The following is a 17,291-nucleotide window of genomic DNA, read 5'->3' as shown; positions in this document are numbered from 1 at the left end:
AATAAACTAGCGATCATAATATATTTCTATCCAAATACTATTGGTCGTCTTAACAAATCCCTTACTCAGGATGAAATAGGAACTTGTTTCTTAAACACATCTTAGTTCAGATTAATACATTAAGATAAATATTTATTTAACAAAGAAAATAAACTTGCTAAGACAATAAAATCGCGACATTTTGAGGAATTTCAAATGTCTGAGCCAAAATAAATATTTTTGGTAATTCTATTGTATCTATAAATACAAAGATAATACCGAGAACCTAAAAACCTTAAGTTCGTGTCTAGTCTCAGGCGAGTAAAGAGTCCGAAATTCGACTAATTTTTATCCGCTAAAACGACGTGCCCCTTAACTTATCCATTAAAGCTTGTCGAGTCGTCTTCCCGTGCTCGAGACCTCTCGCCATTTAACCCTATTAGTGAATATTTAATTGCGCTAATAATGACAAAATGATTGTTTAATCTCGTGATCTAGACGAAAAAGAAAGTAGAATCCCTTTAACACAAAAAGGGGCTGGCCAGTGTCTTGAATTAGACCTGTAATTAATCTTTTAACCCCGTTTCTCCTTGAGTAGTCCGTCTTGATTTCTTCCGGCAATCCGTCTACGGCTAATAAAGATGTCATCTAGTCCGTCCGACCGCGGGATTACTATTAGGCCTAATAATAGTCATCATATTCCACCTTTGTGTATAAATTCAACCAATCGACGACGAGATTAACCGGCAGTATTATAAATGAAGTCCAACAACCAAGAAAGTATACTTCATTGATATGCTCGAAACCGCAATATAAATCTTATATTTTGTATGTATCAGCAATTTTTGGATTTTTATCATTTTTGAATCAGCAAAACAGGAATAACCAAAAGTCTTTGAAAATATATACGTGTTAGACAAAGGGATTAAAATGGCAATGTTTCAAAATTTATTAATTTTTATTCAACTAATTAACATTTCAAATTCGTGTATCCTTCTTTTGAACGGGTGGGATCCGTTATCTGTGTACGAACGTGCTGAAATGGCTGATATCGTAGTCGGAGCTAAAGTATTACGTACTTTTAAGACGGATCGTACGGAAGCCGGAACGTACAGTGCTGAAGTACGTATATTAGATGTATATAAAGGTGTTGATATGATAAAGAATATATCAACCAGTGACTATAAGGTGTATAATATCAGTAATTTTGGAGATAAAACAGTTTGTTATGCTGATGTGATAGAAGGGAAAACTTATATCTTATTTTTAACGACGTTTGATGGACGATTATCAGCTAAATATGATGATATTTTCGGAGCTGCTGATAATTTGAATGAGGATAATGAACAACAAGTTTTGGATTATTTAGGTAAGTTTCAGTTTATTGTAAAAGTACTATAGGAATAGTTGTCATAGTGACAAGGAAAAAATTCAAAAAGTGTAGAAATATATTTTTAAAATGTGTTTTAATTCTTCATAAATAGAAAACATTAATTTAAAAAAAATACTGGAAATGTTTAGTCATAAAATTTGTAAACAATAATTTCAAGCTAAGTCTTCCTACAACTACCAACTCTCTTGAAAATACTATTCAATTTAAAAAAAACATAATTTACTTTATGATGTTTGTTTACTGCCGAAATGTGCATAAAACATGTAATATATGCTCGTAGATTTACATATGAAGACTCAATTGAAATATTACCCCAATTTTTGTAAAATTTTAGGGGCTAAGGTGTGATTTACATCAATAGCACGAGGATTAAAAAGTTTGTTGACTCTTTTACCTAATTCTTATTTCGACATTTTGACCCTTTTTGTATTTTGTTGGATTATGGATATCAGATATCAGGATAATTCAACTAATTCAAACATTTCTCATAGATGAGACAAGAAATACTTGGTGGGTAAAGGAAATATTTTAATATTCGCCCTGATTTTCAAATTCAAAATAGATCAAAAGTTTTTAGAAATATAATGAAATGATTTGGATGTCTTCCGTCTTTCTGTTCTCCATCTTAAAAATAAAAAATGTTATTTTTTTTGCTGAAATAATCAATTTTAATTATCTAACAAACAGCATCACTTTCACAGCCCCAAGCCTTTTGGCGACTTAAAAAACAAGTGTCAATAATATAATGGTGTAACCCTTCCTAAAAAAAAGATTAAATGAAATTTTGCCTCCAGGACATGTTAGGGAATTTAAAAAAAATTATCTTTTAACAGTTTCAGGTGTGAATATCACGTGTACATCATCAAATCTTGATTAAATTTTAATTATATTTAACAATCAATTTTCAATAAAGGATACTCATCTGTACCTTTCTTTGTCAATATGGTCTTTGAAACGACATCTAAAAGTTTTCACTTGAATTGAGGGATGAAATAAAACTGTTGGTTTCAGAGAATGGCTCAAGGACTAAGTATGTAAAACTGAATTAATATTCACTAGTGGTCAAATAAATTGAAAAAAGTAACCTGCTGAACACATTGTATGTTCTGAACTATAAGAACGTATACCGAAAAGTAAATACAATTTTGGTGAACCCATCGAGCAGCACTTAATCATATTTTAAACGAGAAAATATATGAAAAAAAACGTATTCGAAACTATTGTTTTGAATTTGCATACACATAAATAGGTCATTTATATTCAAGCATTTAAGCTTCAAATTTCAAAATGTCTTCAAATCCCCGAGGATAGAAATATTTCACACATTTGAAAGCGCCAGTCCGCCTCTGGAGTTAGAAATATTTTTAAATTTAAAAGAATAAAATGTCAATAAAAGAATTGTTGAAAAGTCAATGTAATTTTTATTGCGGTTTAAAAATGTCCTCGCCATACTTCAAAGGACAGGAAACTACCCAGTCTAGCCTCGGATGAGAATAAGGCGGACATTATAATCTAATATGTTTTTAAATACTGCAATAATTTCATTTCAAGAATTTTTTGCGGTTGTATTTTGGCGTCGATTACGTTCACTTACTATATGAACAATAAAGGTCTTAACGTCCAGCCTTGCGTTATTCCAATTTTTGAACGCGTATATAAAAATTCGTATCAATAAAACATTTATTTTCTATCCTTCAAGTCTACCGATCAAAAAGGGGAGGTTATGAGAATAATGCATGTATTCAATTGGGACCCTCATTCCATACTTTCCACATTTCAACTGCAGAATATCATTGATAACATCATGAAGTAGGTAGACGTACGCATGTATTTAAAACATGAAGGACGGAAACAATATTAATATAATTGCATAGCATTCAATTGGCCCTTATACCATATTTTCCGTAGGACTATTTCGTTTGCTGAATAACATGGATAAAACCACGAGGCAGTTCAACGTATCCAGGTATTGAAAACATAACAAATAATAAAGTTAGATGTTTTACTGTTATCTATAAATGTTCAGTTGAGATAAAATCTACTTTTCTCACCTGTAATCTTGAGATTAAAGGAGTCGAGTTTCACTCGGTATGTTTTACCTGGTCACAGACGACTAGAAAATACATCTAGGATATCTAACTCGGCGGGGAATCAATTTAAAGGGAATGTAAATAGTCTTTTTGGTGTTTTATGTCGCACATCGTTTGAAAATCTCTTTACAATATTAGTAGCTAAATCCCTCAGAAAATTAAGTTTGTGGACAAGACGGACGCACATTTTAAAACAATTTAATTTACAAACTCAATTTACAATATTAAGAATGAGTTAGGGTTTCAGAATGGATACTCACTATAGATATTTTTCTGCGAGTAAAATAACTTAAATAAATATATGCACCGTTCTTAACTTCTGAATTACGGTTGTGATAGTGCTCTATGTTCAGGTAGTTAGGCCAATGATCAATATGTAATAAGATGATGCGTTGTGTGAAGAGATCAAACACAATTAAAATGTGAGCACTTCGCTCAAGATTGAAATAAATAAGATTGATCTCAAAGCAAGATGCGAATTCACTTCAACACATATAAATACAAGTAGGTGCCTGTACAAGACTAAATATGACGCCAAACAGACCTTACACAGAAAGTCATCCTTGTACAACACTTATTGAACACAAAGCCGGTCCCACCCCCTCTCATTGTCCCCAAATCGTTGTGAAGTAGACCCCCACTGTCCCCTCTCAATTTACGCTATTAGTCTTTAGACGATATTAAACTCAACTCAAGTTTCACATTTCAAAACCTTTCGTTTTCTCCTCAGGACTCCAATTCTAATTTCGTTTCTTTTCAGAAAACTCAATTTGCCTTAAATTTTAATTGAGCTATTTTTATATTAAATAGATTTAGACGTGGTTGTTATGGTGACTAATTCGTTATTAACGTACAGCAGTCGCTTCAATAATTTTATTGGTTGTTTGAACAATGGTTGACAAACATATTCTCGTTTTTTGTCGTTTAAAATGGCACATTACTGTGAGATTAATGTTGTTACTGTAAGACATTACTAAAATAGCCAAAATGTCGAATTAAGAACCGAGGTCTCTTATATAATGTTGACTCTAATGTTGAAGTTAAAAAAAAGTGCGAAAGGTCCAGTCAAATACAAATTAATCGAAATTCATTAGTCGTCAATTTGAAAGTTATAATAAATAAAACTTTGCTACAAAGCATTGAGTATTTTTTCACTCGAATATTATTCATTGATATTTTTCAACTGAACTTTATTCCGGTTAATTGCATTAACATTTGAAGATTGACAAATAAATGTTACCCGAGTGTCAAACTAAATTATAAAAAATGTAATAAGATTAAAAAGTAATCAAGCGAATTCAGTCTATTAAATATTAAAACCGAATTGATCAAGTGTGGTAATTTTATTACTTATAATCAATATGGTGGTAAAAATTTCACCTTTTTCCATTTTACATTGAACATAAGGTCAGATTCTTTTTTTTTGAAAGTTTTTTTTTCTGGTATGATGATTCTTTTGGTAGTTCAAGATTGTGAAATTCCATTCATTATAAATGGCTTGATATAATATTCTATTGAATCAAAGTACAAATTACCAAAATAGTTACTTATATGACAAAATTTAAGGCAATTACCATCCATCAAGAAACCTCGACCCTTTTTACAAAAACAACCTTATTTAAACGATGACTTGAATTTAAATTTTAATTCTATTTTAATGATAGTTTGTTGGACAAATCTTGCTTTATGATTTTCTTTTGTCGTGACAAATACAAGTTTATGGAGGTGTTAAAGATGGGATGAAAAAGTATCCCCGATAAGCATCCAGTAAGATTACCGCCACAATTATATGTAAGACAGGACCCCTAATTTTCTCTTTTTTACAATTCATAAATAATCATTTCTGTCAAACATTTAACAAAATGGGTAATGTGAACAAATACGAATCATTTTCTCAATTAAATTGAAAACCTTTCAACATCTTTATGTCTTATCATTTGTATACACTATAAAGACGTTAGGACACAACAGCAAACCCCGCAACAACCCTTTTTACCCAAAAATTTGAGATAAACGTTAATCAAGCACAGCACTGTTTCTGAAGTTTGTGATTTGCCACAAATAATGTGTTTTGGCCAATGAAGTCTATAAATGCAAAACAATACATAATTCTTAATCATCAACCAAAATCAATTGCGAACGTTACTGGCAAAGATTGGAGAACAGACAAAAAGTTAACAGTCAAGTGAGTCAACGGACATATCAAAATTTTTCTAAACTAGGAAATATTCATAGTTACATAAACTTGTACCCCAGGCGATGACATGCTTCATGCTTATAATTATAGATCGAGACATGTAAGCATATTTCTGATGTAAGAGGCCTTATATTATCACTTAAACCACGAACTCGACATAAGGACTATCATTTACCCAGTTTCATAAAATTGGACCCCAAACTGTGCTTTTTTGATGGCTTTAGTCGGATTAAGATGAATTGATGAAATTTAATGCCTGGATATAATTCTTCCCCACTTCACCTAATTTTTACCAAGTGTTTTATAAAAGGGCAATATAATTCGGTACAGGACAACTTAGAACCAACACTCACATAAACGCAGTGGTAGAGCAAACATCAGGAAAAAACCTCGTGGAAAAACTTTGCCTTTACTGCCACCATTTGTTCATTGAAATAAGATTTTGATCAACCGTAATGTTAATTCTAGTCTATATTCACGGGGTTTTATATAATCTCTAGATATTAACCCCCACATATTTCAATCTCGAGTACCCAATATTAACCCCACACGATGAAGTTTTTAACCCAATAGAGGTATCAAACTTGTAATCTGACTCTAGCGACAAATTAAAAGAACACAAAACACCTACGTTAATTAGCGACCATTTTGTTTGTGAAAGAAATGAGCCGGCTCACACAAAAATAAAATATTTGAAAACTTTCTTTAAGTTACCATGTATCTCACCTAATTGACAAAAACTGAACTGAAACACAGTCTGTTCAATTCAGATCAGGTTTTGTTCCGTTCGCTACCAATGAACTCTATCGCGAATCCCGAACTTTTATAAACTTTTCAGATTGAAAATGTTTTCAAATGATAAAGTTTGAAATATCTTGGATTGCCCAGTTTTGGAATTTGCATCGACAAATCTTGTGCAGGCATGTCATACAGTCTCAAAGCATTCCCAAATTAAACAAATCACTACATCATGGTCATTGAGGCTTTAATTGTTACTAGTACAATGTATATTACGATGGGATAAGGCAAACTTAAACCTATGGTCGAAACCCCGTGAAATAAGTTAGATATTTTGTGAGACGGGTAATGTGAGAAACCTAATTTTATTAAAATAACAACAAGAAGGAGACATGACACACATGAACACAAACAAAATATTTTGTCAGGGCTTAGAGACTGTCTGAATGACGATAGAATTGTATCTAGTTAGCATTCTATTAACACTTTCAATGTTTTGTGATATCATTAAAGTGATGTGTTGCACCATCATGTTAAATTACAAACATAACCACAATTTCTTAAGAACAAAATAAAAGTATATGTTATGTTCATAATCCCAACGACATCCATGTCTGCTGGAGAGGCCAAACTTTATCCCATAAAACCAGTAGCCTTTCAAAACCAATCTGCATTGATACCTTCTATCTAATTAAAACCGCTGTAAATATTTACAGAGTAGACAGAACATGGGAATAATAACAATGGGTGTATTTCTCAGATATACATAAAAGGGTACGGAATATAAAACTGATATTGCTCTATAAAGAGATCCTGTAGAAACAGGAGCAAACCTTGAAAATAAAAATATGCACAATTTGTAAGCAATGAAACACTTGTAATTTTATCTTAATTGAGTTCTTTTTATATAAATACCTTCAAAAACATATACCGTTGACAAACAGCGATAAATTAGAAATTATACCCGTATTGTGGTCGATTTCTACATTTTATTATGAACCGCTCAGAAATACGATATTCAAGCCTGTGAAAAGACAAATTAAGTTTTTTTGATAAAGATGTTACCTTAGTTTCGCTACACTAAATATTATAAATTAGATGACGGTTCTTGGGTCTAGGTGGGTTTATTGAGTGTAGTCAGGTCGATCACTGAGGGAGAAACACAAGCTAGATATACATAGCAATTCGCCAACATATATCGCTTTCGAAACAACGTCCCTTGGTTCTAAAGAGGCCCATTGCTGGACATTAACAAAAATTGAAAACCCGTAGGATTAAAATTTCGCCTGATTTGAAAACATTGATCCCGAGTCTGAAGATAAAATTTATGTGCGAACATTATATGATATTTAATTTGATTTAGAGCGCGTATCCAACAGAGAATAGTAACAATATTTCACGCTGTAAAACGTCTAAATGTGTTCAAAAACTAATTGACGTCAAAGACTTCTGCTTGGTTAGAAATTTATTTTCGTATTTAACAAAGGCCTTACAAAGGGTACTATTCGGGCTTTTGATAATTTGTAACACGACTTTTCAAAGGTTGCTATTGTATTAAAAGATTTGTCCCCATTTCGAAATCTCTGAATAATTCCAATTCGTGATTTTATGAATTCCAGGTTGGGACGAATGGTCAGACTGGAGTTCCTGTACCAAATCATGCGATTCGGGTCATCAGGTCAGACGAAGAACGTGCATTCGAGACATTGACCTAGATTGTATTGGTAAAGCTGTAGAGTCACGTGAATGCAACAGTTATAGATGTGAAGGTGAGTGTTGTATTTAAAATGTACATTTCCTTGACATAGATGAATAAAAGAAAAATGCATTATCTCCAGAATTACTGCTTTTGTGGGTTAGATCTGGTTTATTTTATTTATCAAGTTAACTATTTCTTTTGCAGGTCAAAAAGATATCCTCACAAACATTGGAATTCCAAAACAACCGATAGGTGTCACTAAGAGTGTCCAACGACCATCTGCTTACGTCATCTCATCTCGTGCTAAATTATTCTTACCGGTCGCTACTTTATATGATATAACATTACCACGTGACTTCGCCATCTTGGTGACGTTGAAACTGAACTATGGATTCAATGGCTATCTTCTGTCTATAAGCGACATTCAGGGACGTCAGAGAGTTGGTCTGTATTTTGGAAATGGAGTAATTCGTCTGGACTATTTAGATGACAATTATTTTGGTGTTACTATGCCAACATTTAATGTCAATGTAACTGATGGAGAATGGCACCAACTTGCTATTAGTCTATCCGGAAATGACGTAAAGCTTTATAAAGATTGTGATGATGTCATGATTGATAAATTAGAGAGGAGTAGTTTATCAAGTTTTGGCAGCAATTTGATGTTGTCGCTGGGTCCATATTTTCCAAGATATGGGAATCCGTTTGAGGTTAGTAGGCCCACAGTTCTCATTATTCTCGTAATATTTACTGTTATGCTGCTACTATGACGTCCAAGACATACAATTCTTATTCACATATAAATATAGCTTAGTGTTATTTATCAATATAAATGTTATTTATAATAAGCCAGTCTATGATTTATCTTTCAGGGGGAGTTAGAACAATTGGTATTGAGTGAGAGGCCGGAAGTGGCAAAGATGCAATGTTACCAACAGTCAGGGCATAGGGTGTGTTTTTTTTTTCTCTGTTTCAATTGTAAAGACGTCAAACGAGATTTATTTTATCCCATTTGGTTTTATAGAGCCTACGTCATATCCCGTGTTCTGTTTCTATATTTTATGATGTGAATTTCTTTTCCAGGTTGAACCAATCGGAGATGAAGGTTCTAATAGAAATACTGTCTCCGTGACAACCATAACATCAACGCTCCCAACAACAACCAGAGGTGAGTTGTTTGATTTAAGTTTTGCTTTCTTAACACCAAGAATAAGAAAGATGTGAATTGTGTATTCATATTTCATATTCAAATTTGAATTTCAGCCTTCGTTTCTGATTGGTCAGCCTGGTCCAGCTGCAGTGCCACCTGTGGTAAAGGGAGACAAATGAGGACAATGTATTGTAGTAATAATCTACTAAGCTGGGAGAGTTGTCGTACCTACCATGTGACCCCAGTCCAGTCTCGCCTGTGTTACCTCCAACACTGTAAAGGTGCTAGAATGACCTATGAACTCTGACCTCTGGTTGTAGCAGGTAGACTTAATAAACCTGCTGCTTACAATACAGTAGTCGCGAACAACTAGTAGCTTAATGCTTTTAATGTGTATATTGTCTCTGCTTTTTAATGCCAATGGGTTAGGGTCTCTATTTTTCTGCCGATGGAATGCTCTGTTCTATAAAGTATTACCTCGTCTGATTGTATAGTTCTATCCATTAACAGCTTTATGCTTATGTATTTACTGAATGTTCCCTTTTCCTTTATAAACTTCTTCATCTGTGTATATTATATAATTTGTTATGTTTAAATGAATTGTTGTTATATATCACGTAAATGGGTTTATGATCAAGAACTTATCATCTAAAAAAAACTCTTAATTTAAAAAATTTTAAACTTTAAAACTTGTGTTTTAGATTTTATAGTATATTTTCTTCCAACCTAATCATTCTTTAAATGACATAGATATAAATTCTTTATTTTAGAACCATGTCCTACTCCATGTTTGAATTCTGGAGTTTGTGAAAGTAACGGTAGATGTCGCTGTATTCTCGGTTATAAAGGCGACCATTGTCAACATGGTAAGTCAGTCTAAATAATTTGTTTTTTTGATTATAAACCTGGCATTATCTATTGTAAACTTTCATCAATGATATATTCTTAATATTTAAAGATTAATTAAATTCTTTTTGATCTTTCAGCCATCTGTCACCTAGGTTGTCAAAATGGTGGTTCCTGTATTACACCAAATAAATGCGCCTGTTCAGACGGATATACCGGAAATACATGTGGAACTCGTAAGTATTGTAACTTTCATAGTCCATACAAAGACAGAAAATTGTGATATCACGCAGAATTGATCCAACAGTAGTTTCCGATTGTTTTAATGATTATGAATAAAGCAGCTGAAAAATAAATTATATTGCTATTAGAAAATATCGAATGTTATCAGATTAACTTGTATTTCTAGCTATTTGTAAAGAAGGTTGTAAGAATGGTGGACGCTGTGTTTCACCAGGAAAATGTGAATGTCCTGTTGGTTTCTCGGGCCCTGATTGTAAACGTGAGTAGTCTCCCTTTATATTCAAATATTCGAATAATCAAAGTTGTATGCTTTCTTTGTGCTGTTAAATCTATGCTTTGTCTTTAGTCATACTCAGGCTGTATTGATATTGTTGGTTTGACAGTTCAAAATCTCAAATTCAGAATCATACATTGCGGCTGTTGGCGAGATTATCTATAAAAATTACATGTATATGGTGCTGCTTTGCCCATTCTTCACCACTTCATTTCATTTTCAAATCTGATATTTCAGCTTACTGTGCCCAGACGTGTCATAACGGCGGGGAATGTGTTAGAACTAATGTCTGTAAATGTCCAAAAGGCTACACAGGAGCGGATTGCTCACAACGTAAGTATCAAGTCTTTAATCAGAGATAAGGGGAGATAACTCAATACTTGATAATCTAAGCAAGCTGCATTCGATTATCGTGGCCCACAACGTAATGGTAATTTAAATTAGAAAACTACAGATATTCATTATGTTATAAGTATGCATTTATTGTACAATATTGTCCTTTATTTACAGCCGTCTGCTCCCTGGGATGTTTCAATGGCGGGAAATGCGTAGCACCTGAGAAGTGTTCCTGTCCGAGAGGTTATAGAGGTCAATATTGCCATAAAGGTATGTTCAATTAGCATTGATCTACCTGATAACACATGAAAATAGTGTAACAATGCATTTTCAATACACAACGTTTCAACAATTTACATTACCCTTAAAACCTATCTAAAATCTATAATTTACTAAAATCGTTGGCTAATAATATCGATATAATTATTGTTTTTAAATAATATGAACTGAACTTCTTTTCAGCTAAATGTCGATCAAAATGCCTGAACAAAGGGAAATGTGTTTCACCCAATACTTGTTTATGTAGAAAAGGTTATTCTGGTCCAAGATGTGAACATTGTAAGTATCTGTCTCACTCAATTAGTTTTCAGCTTTTACATAATCCGTAGAGCAATCTAGGTGGATTCATAATACATAGTTGAAAAAGACACTCTTAAAGTTTGGTCGTCGTTTCATAGTGAATTATTGGTCTCATTTGCCTCCATTGCGTCCTGGCCTTTCTTCCAGAGAGTATTTTGAAGATTCTTTTAACTGAATGATACAATGATTGCAACACCACTTAAGTCAAAGCGACAAGAACACAGGGCATGCAACATTGGATTGGTTTGCCATTGCAATATTCATTTTTTTGGGTCAAATATTAGAATATAATCGATCTGTTTTTTTTTGTAGTTGTTTGTACCAAGAAATGCAAAAACGGCGGAAATTGTGTTGGACCTAATCGATGCTCTTGTACTGGCTTATTTTATGGTCGAAGATGTCACAAAGGTTAGTTCTGTTTTTAAAACGATCTTTTTTCTAATTCATCGATAAAAAGTCTTTCAGTACGTTGCCGATGAATGTATTTCTATTTTGCGAGCTGGTTTACTTAGCTCATACGCCTGGGTTCCAGAATTTTGAACTTTACTGTTAACTTCCATTACCAAACTAGTTTATAGACGGGGATTTTGTATTCAAACGTGTTTCGGTAGCATTTGTATAACCAGTTGTATAATGTTACTATAAAGGGACGTAATTGCTTTATTGGTAGGTGACTACTGCAACCAGACCACTAATAACTAATTTTATATTTGTTTCAGAAAAGTGTGTTATGAAATGTTTGAATGGAGGAAAATGTAGAAGAAAAAATAAATGTAAATGTCCAAAGGGATTTGGTGGTAAAAGATGCGAAAAAAGGTAAGTTAACGACTATAACTTGTTATTTCTATGTACCAATCCACATTAACTATGCTTTACAGTTACAATATATTTTGACGCTTCTTAGTGACTGAAAGTGATTTTTCCTGAATATCCGAAGAAAACGTTGTGTCAGTTTTGTTTCGTCTGTTAAGGTCGAGTTTGCAATCCTCATGCCTCATTTACTCTCCGTAATATAACATTTTCGAATTGATCTTTTTTGTATTTTATAATTTTATTATATCTTTTCTATAGAAATTGTAAATATGAGCAGTATATGGTACCACATAAAAAGAGTTACAGACGTGTTATTAAAGAAGAATTCGTTACAAGATGTGGTCCCTGGAAATGGAAGCGATGTGTACAAACTAGGTATATACTTTACTTCAGCTATCATATATTCTAGTCATAACGTATATTATATCATAGCACTCCATAGAATAGTTAATGATAGTCAAGTAGAAAACATAGCGATTCTTTACAGTAGATTCAACACCTGCTACATTCTGCCCTCTGGCATTCTGGTATAAAAAGTAATGCAAAACTAGTGGTTTCGGCCATTACGCTATCAAAATATCAAAAGTACATTCGGTTGGGACTTGTTAGTACTTGGTTTATTTATTGAACTTCTGTCATTACATCCAACTTACCACAATCTTCAATTCAATAGCTCATGCCCCTCCAATAAACCAATGCTTTTTCTAAACATTGTTCTATTTCTAATTGCAGATTGAAGTATGTAACAGTTGCTAAAGAAACATTTCGAACGGCGTATAGATGCGTTTGAAAACAATCTGTTTTGGAACATTCGTGTTTAATTAAGTTTGATAGCTTGGTGTACAGGCCAGTCTTCAGCAGATTCGATTCGATTACACTGATTCGTCCTGGAACATTATTGTTTGAATTACGGTTGACAGGACGAAGTGCAAGAACTAGGTGATAATCATTTATGTATTGTGTATGAAAACGTTGATGTTTTGTCGTTTTGTTAAGATTTTTTAAGGCAATTAGTAGAAGATCACAGCTATAGATGTTAAGAACACCATCTTCTCTTGAACATCGGTTTCGAAATCAACACTTATAAGGTTGTGTTTGTCAAAATTAAGTGAAGTATACCAGAAATACAATATTGCCAAAAATATGGTTGAATATACAGGAGTATCTTTTCTGGGGTATCTTTTCTGTAAGGCGGAGAAGTTTATATGGGCTTTAAACTAAGTTACTGTAAATTCTAATACCTAGTTTCAGACTGTTTACATCCTAAAAGTTCGTTTATTGAAATGAGAATCTATAATGTCATGAGACGTTGACATTTCTTGTATCTTAATCACCACAAATTGTCTTGAAGCAGACTTTCTTCATAGTTTATTTTCTAAAAGTCATACTAATGAGTTAGAAAAAACCTAATTTACGCTACACTTGTCAATTTGAAGATATCGAGAATGAAGCTTAATACAGTTTTTATGCTTAACCTTTAGACCTGAGACATGTTTATCAGATGTAAATGCCGGAAATTACTGGGAATAAAAATAATGGATTCTGTGGAAATTTCTGCAGGTTTTTGTCTCCAATTTAATAGACAAGAAGCAATGTAGATTAGTTCTACAATTCAAGTTGTTTAAGGAGGTCAACAATATTGTTAAAAACTTCCTTATCCATGAAAGGGTTTCTGTGCGGCTAAATAGAAAACCCATAAAAGAGTCATTGTAAATCCGGACGTATCATAATGATTTGAAGAAGCTTGTAGTCAACCCGGGTTTTCAATTACTGGTGTAGATCTTGTAAGACATTCTCTCAAGAAAGTAAATTCAATTTGAAGTCGATAGTTATATGTACATTTAAAGATAAGACATTGTTTAGATATATAAACAGTTTTTAGTATTATAAACATAATAAGTTAACTTTGTAAGAATTTACAAGCGGATTAGATTACCAATGTTGCGCATATTCCATCAACTAGACTTGATCGGCCTAATAGCGCTTCTTTACCATTTTAGTTCATTTTGTTGTTTGTAAATGTATAAAAAGAAACATTCATGATATAATATTCCAAGAGCATTTGAATATACTTTGTACAAGTTCTTTTAATATTCCGTCCATCATAATGGACACATTCTTAGTGCAATTTTTTGTTATTTTACTTTTGTTGATTTTCTTTTATATTTTTGTTATATTTTGCCTTTGATAATAAAATCTGAAATTCAAATAATTGATTTAATTCTGGTTATCATGAATACCCATGTGGTTTTGTCATATAAAAATGTATAGATGCATTTTAGCACTGAAGTTCCACACGGTAAGTAGGACTTTTTCGTAGTCATCACCAACAGTTTCTGTCTCATTCCAATAGTATATGTTGCTTGCCTCCTTAACCCATCGCTAACCTGAAGGTCCAAGGTTCAATCCCAGCATAGGTCGAGATAATACCTTCGGATTTTTCAACCCGGTTTCCCCCTGTCAGTGATGCAGGTAAGAGGGGCTGACATAGAAAAAGCGTCTAGTCGTTCGGATGGGACAATAAACCGAGGCCCCGTGTGCTACAGGCTGTCCACGTTAAAGATCCCTCGACAGTTGCAAATCGAAAAAGAGCAGGCTAATGCCACTGTCCTGGCAGAATTTCCCTCATCGCACCCTGCATGCGTTTCCTGTCTTCATTAGCCCACATGGTGCAGAAAAGTTTCATTTCATTTCCTTTCATTTTTAACCCATCGCTATGAATTGTGTACCCGCTGTATCTTTTTCACCTTTCCTTAAAATAGAAATGATGGTGTCTTTCTTCTTCGATTAACATTCAAAACAAAGTTGTTACCGCCATAAACCCAGTTAATCTGATCAGAGAAACCTGCCATTGTCACAAGAACAGTTCTCTGTAGCTATGTGCTTCATTGAAACTCCATGTGAGTTTTCACATTTTATTGTATTTAGTTCAAAACAAACCTAAAGTCAGCTTAACATTCCTGCACTCCGAGATCAATAATTGCTCACTACCACTGAGGTTTTTTAAGCATTGGTAATTACAATTGGAATCATGTATCAACAAAGGAGATGAAATTGTGAATAAACCATTTATTTCACTTTCTAATTTGATCATGTAAAATACTAATAATAGCTAGAATTTCATATACATGATTGAAGGGAATGGTATAATTCATATCACTAGAAGTCAGATTTGGATTGGCGCTGAAAGAAAAATGAATGATATAATCAATGATGAATATAGCTAGACCGTAATAATATTTTGAGTAGATGATAATATTTTATTCAAATATAAAGGCCAATAGCCGATTCTACGACATAGACATGTAATTATACACAAACAATAAACTAGATGATTATGTTATCAACGACTTATCATTCTTATTTTTCTCAACAATAGAAATGTATACTTAGCAAAATCTATTATGATTGCAGCATTTGTTGTCTACATTAATATATCTTCAATGGAATTTGAAATGGATTTTTGACTATATTTGCATACAGATGGAAATTCGCTATAAATATAACCAAAGCTAAATATTTTACACAACATTAGAGAGCCACAGAAACAAATCCCGAATACCGCGACCCAATTTGTCAAATTTGGTTCAATCAGACATTAACGTAAGGTATTGCACCTCTTAAGCAGCTTGGAGAAGAAAGCTTTAACAAGTTGGTGCTCACAACGAGGTCCGCGCTATATTTTCTTCTACTCAAATTGTTATAATATTTTAACTACGTTTCGAAATGATTCCATGTGTGAATATACTCTACATGAAAGAAAAAAGGATTAAAGATATAATGTCTATGTACAGAAAAGAAAACACACTATTTACACCGTCAACCTTTCTTTTTGTCCACGTTATAAGCCTAACCAATATTTGTTGCAAAACAATGTATGTCCGCCCCAATTTTCACTAGTATATAACACGTATAGTATGATTAATATGATTCAAATGCGGTTCAATTTATAAAATGATTGAAATAATTTTAACCTAGCCCATCAGATATCTTAAACAAAATCTGACGTAAACTATTGATGCAGACGCGTAACGAACTAACGATCTCAGCTCTAAACCGTATTAATAAAACTTCAATAAAAGATTAACATCAAATCGCGTCGCATATAACTCTCCGACTGTCAAGTCCATCAAAATTATCACTAAGAGCAAAAGATCTGAAACGTTACGCGCCTGCATCGTTAGTTCATTCACGTGCTTTCATCTTCAATAATTTCTAAAATTAATTGTTCATCCAGACTCGTTCATACTGCAGTAACTTCCTCTCTATCAGTGTGGGGCTTGGTAACCACGACTATATCCTTCTGACCCAATACTTTCACGTGAAACATACCGCCTTTTTGTTTTGAATTCTCCGCTTTGGCGATTTTAGCAATCTGACAACTGACTACCGACGAGAATAAGCAGATGAGGCATTCGAGTCCAGCAGATCCAAGAGCGATATAAATCAACACGTCTTTGTTCTCCTTCTGGAAGGTATGTCCATCTGTAGTGTGGTTCACCAGACCTAAACGAAGCAGTTGGATACTGACGACAGCTGTTACCAGAGACACCACGGAAAACGCAGTGAAACACATAATCTGAAGTAAAACACAAAATAGTTCAAAAAATATATAAAATAAATGGATTTATAAGCATAAAAATGTGTATTCAGTTAAAGGGATCAGTTTTTTGGACCAAACAGCAACGTTTTTTTTAGCTTTGCCAATCAGTAAAAGTGTTCACAGCACAGCATCGAAATTTGAGCTTTTAAATCCACGTGAGTCCAGAATTATCCGCGTTTGAATGTTTAAATGACTACTCGTCATTCTAAGATACTCTGTGACATAAAGAAAAGACATATATAGAAATAGTGAGTAAAATTCTTAGAAGTATATTTATAGGAATTATGGGACTTTCGTACATTTCTAGTACTTCTGAAGACTATTAACATATATTCAAGGCTAAAATCAACC

General features: G+C 33.2%; 2 protein-coding genes across 2 annotated transcripts in view; one reads left to right on the top strand and one right to left on the bottom strand.

Moving 5' to 3' along the window:
- Nucleotides 1-10,021: 10,021 nt before the first annotated feature.
- LOTGIDRAFT_118680 (hypothetical protein) lies at nucleotides 10,022-11,553 on the top strand (the record flags this gene model as incomplete). Its single annotated transcript, XM_009056943.1, has 5 exons — nucleotides 10,022-10,112; nucleotides 10,502-10,594; nucleotides 10,847-10,942; nucleotides 11,120-11,215; nucleotides 11,408-11,553. Coding segments are annotated over 5 exons (522 nt in total), but the record flags the coding sequence as incomplete, so codon positions are not given.
- A 5,027-nt stretch (nucleotides 11,554-16,580) lies between these two features.
- Nucleotides 16,581-17,291, bottom strand: part of LOTGIDRAFT_161576 (hypothetical protein) — a gene marked incomplete at both ends in the record, with an annotated part of 13,570 nt that continues 12,859 nt past the window's right edge. The window contains one exon of the mRNA XM_009056942.1: nucleotides 16,581-16,916. Within this exon, the coding sequence (XP_009055190.1) occupies nucleotides 16,581-16,916 (336 nt within the window). The remainder of the gene's footprint in view (nucleotides 16,917-17,291) is intronic.

Source organism: Lottia gigantea, assembly GCF_000327385.1.
Source record: "Lottia gigantea unplaced genomic scaffold LOTGIsca_29, whole genome shotgun sequence".
Taxonomy (NCBI): Eukaryota; Metazoa; Mollusca; class Gastropoda; family Lottiidae; genus Lottia; species Lottia gigantea.
Note: the sequence above shows the minus strand (reverse complement) of the source record. Positions and strands in the feature narration are given on the sequence as shown.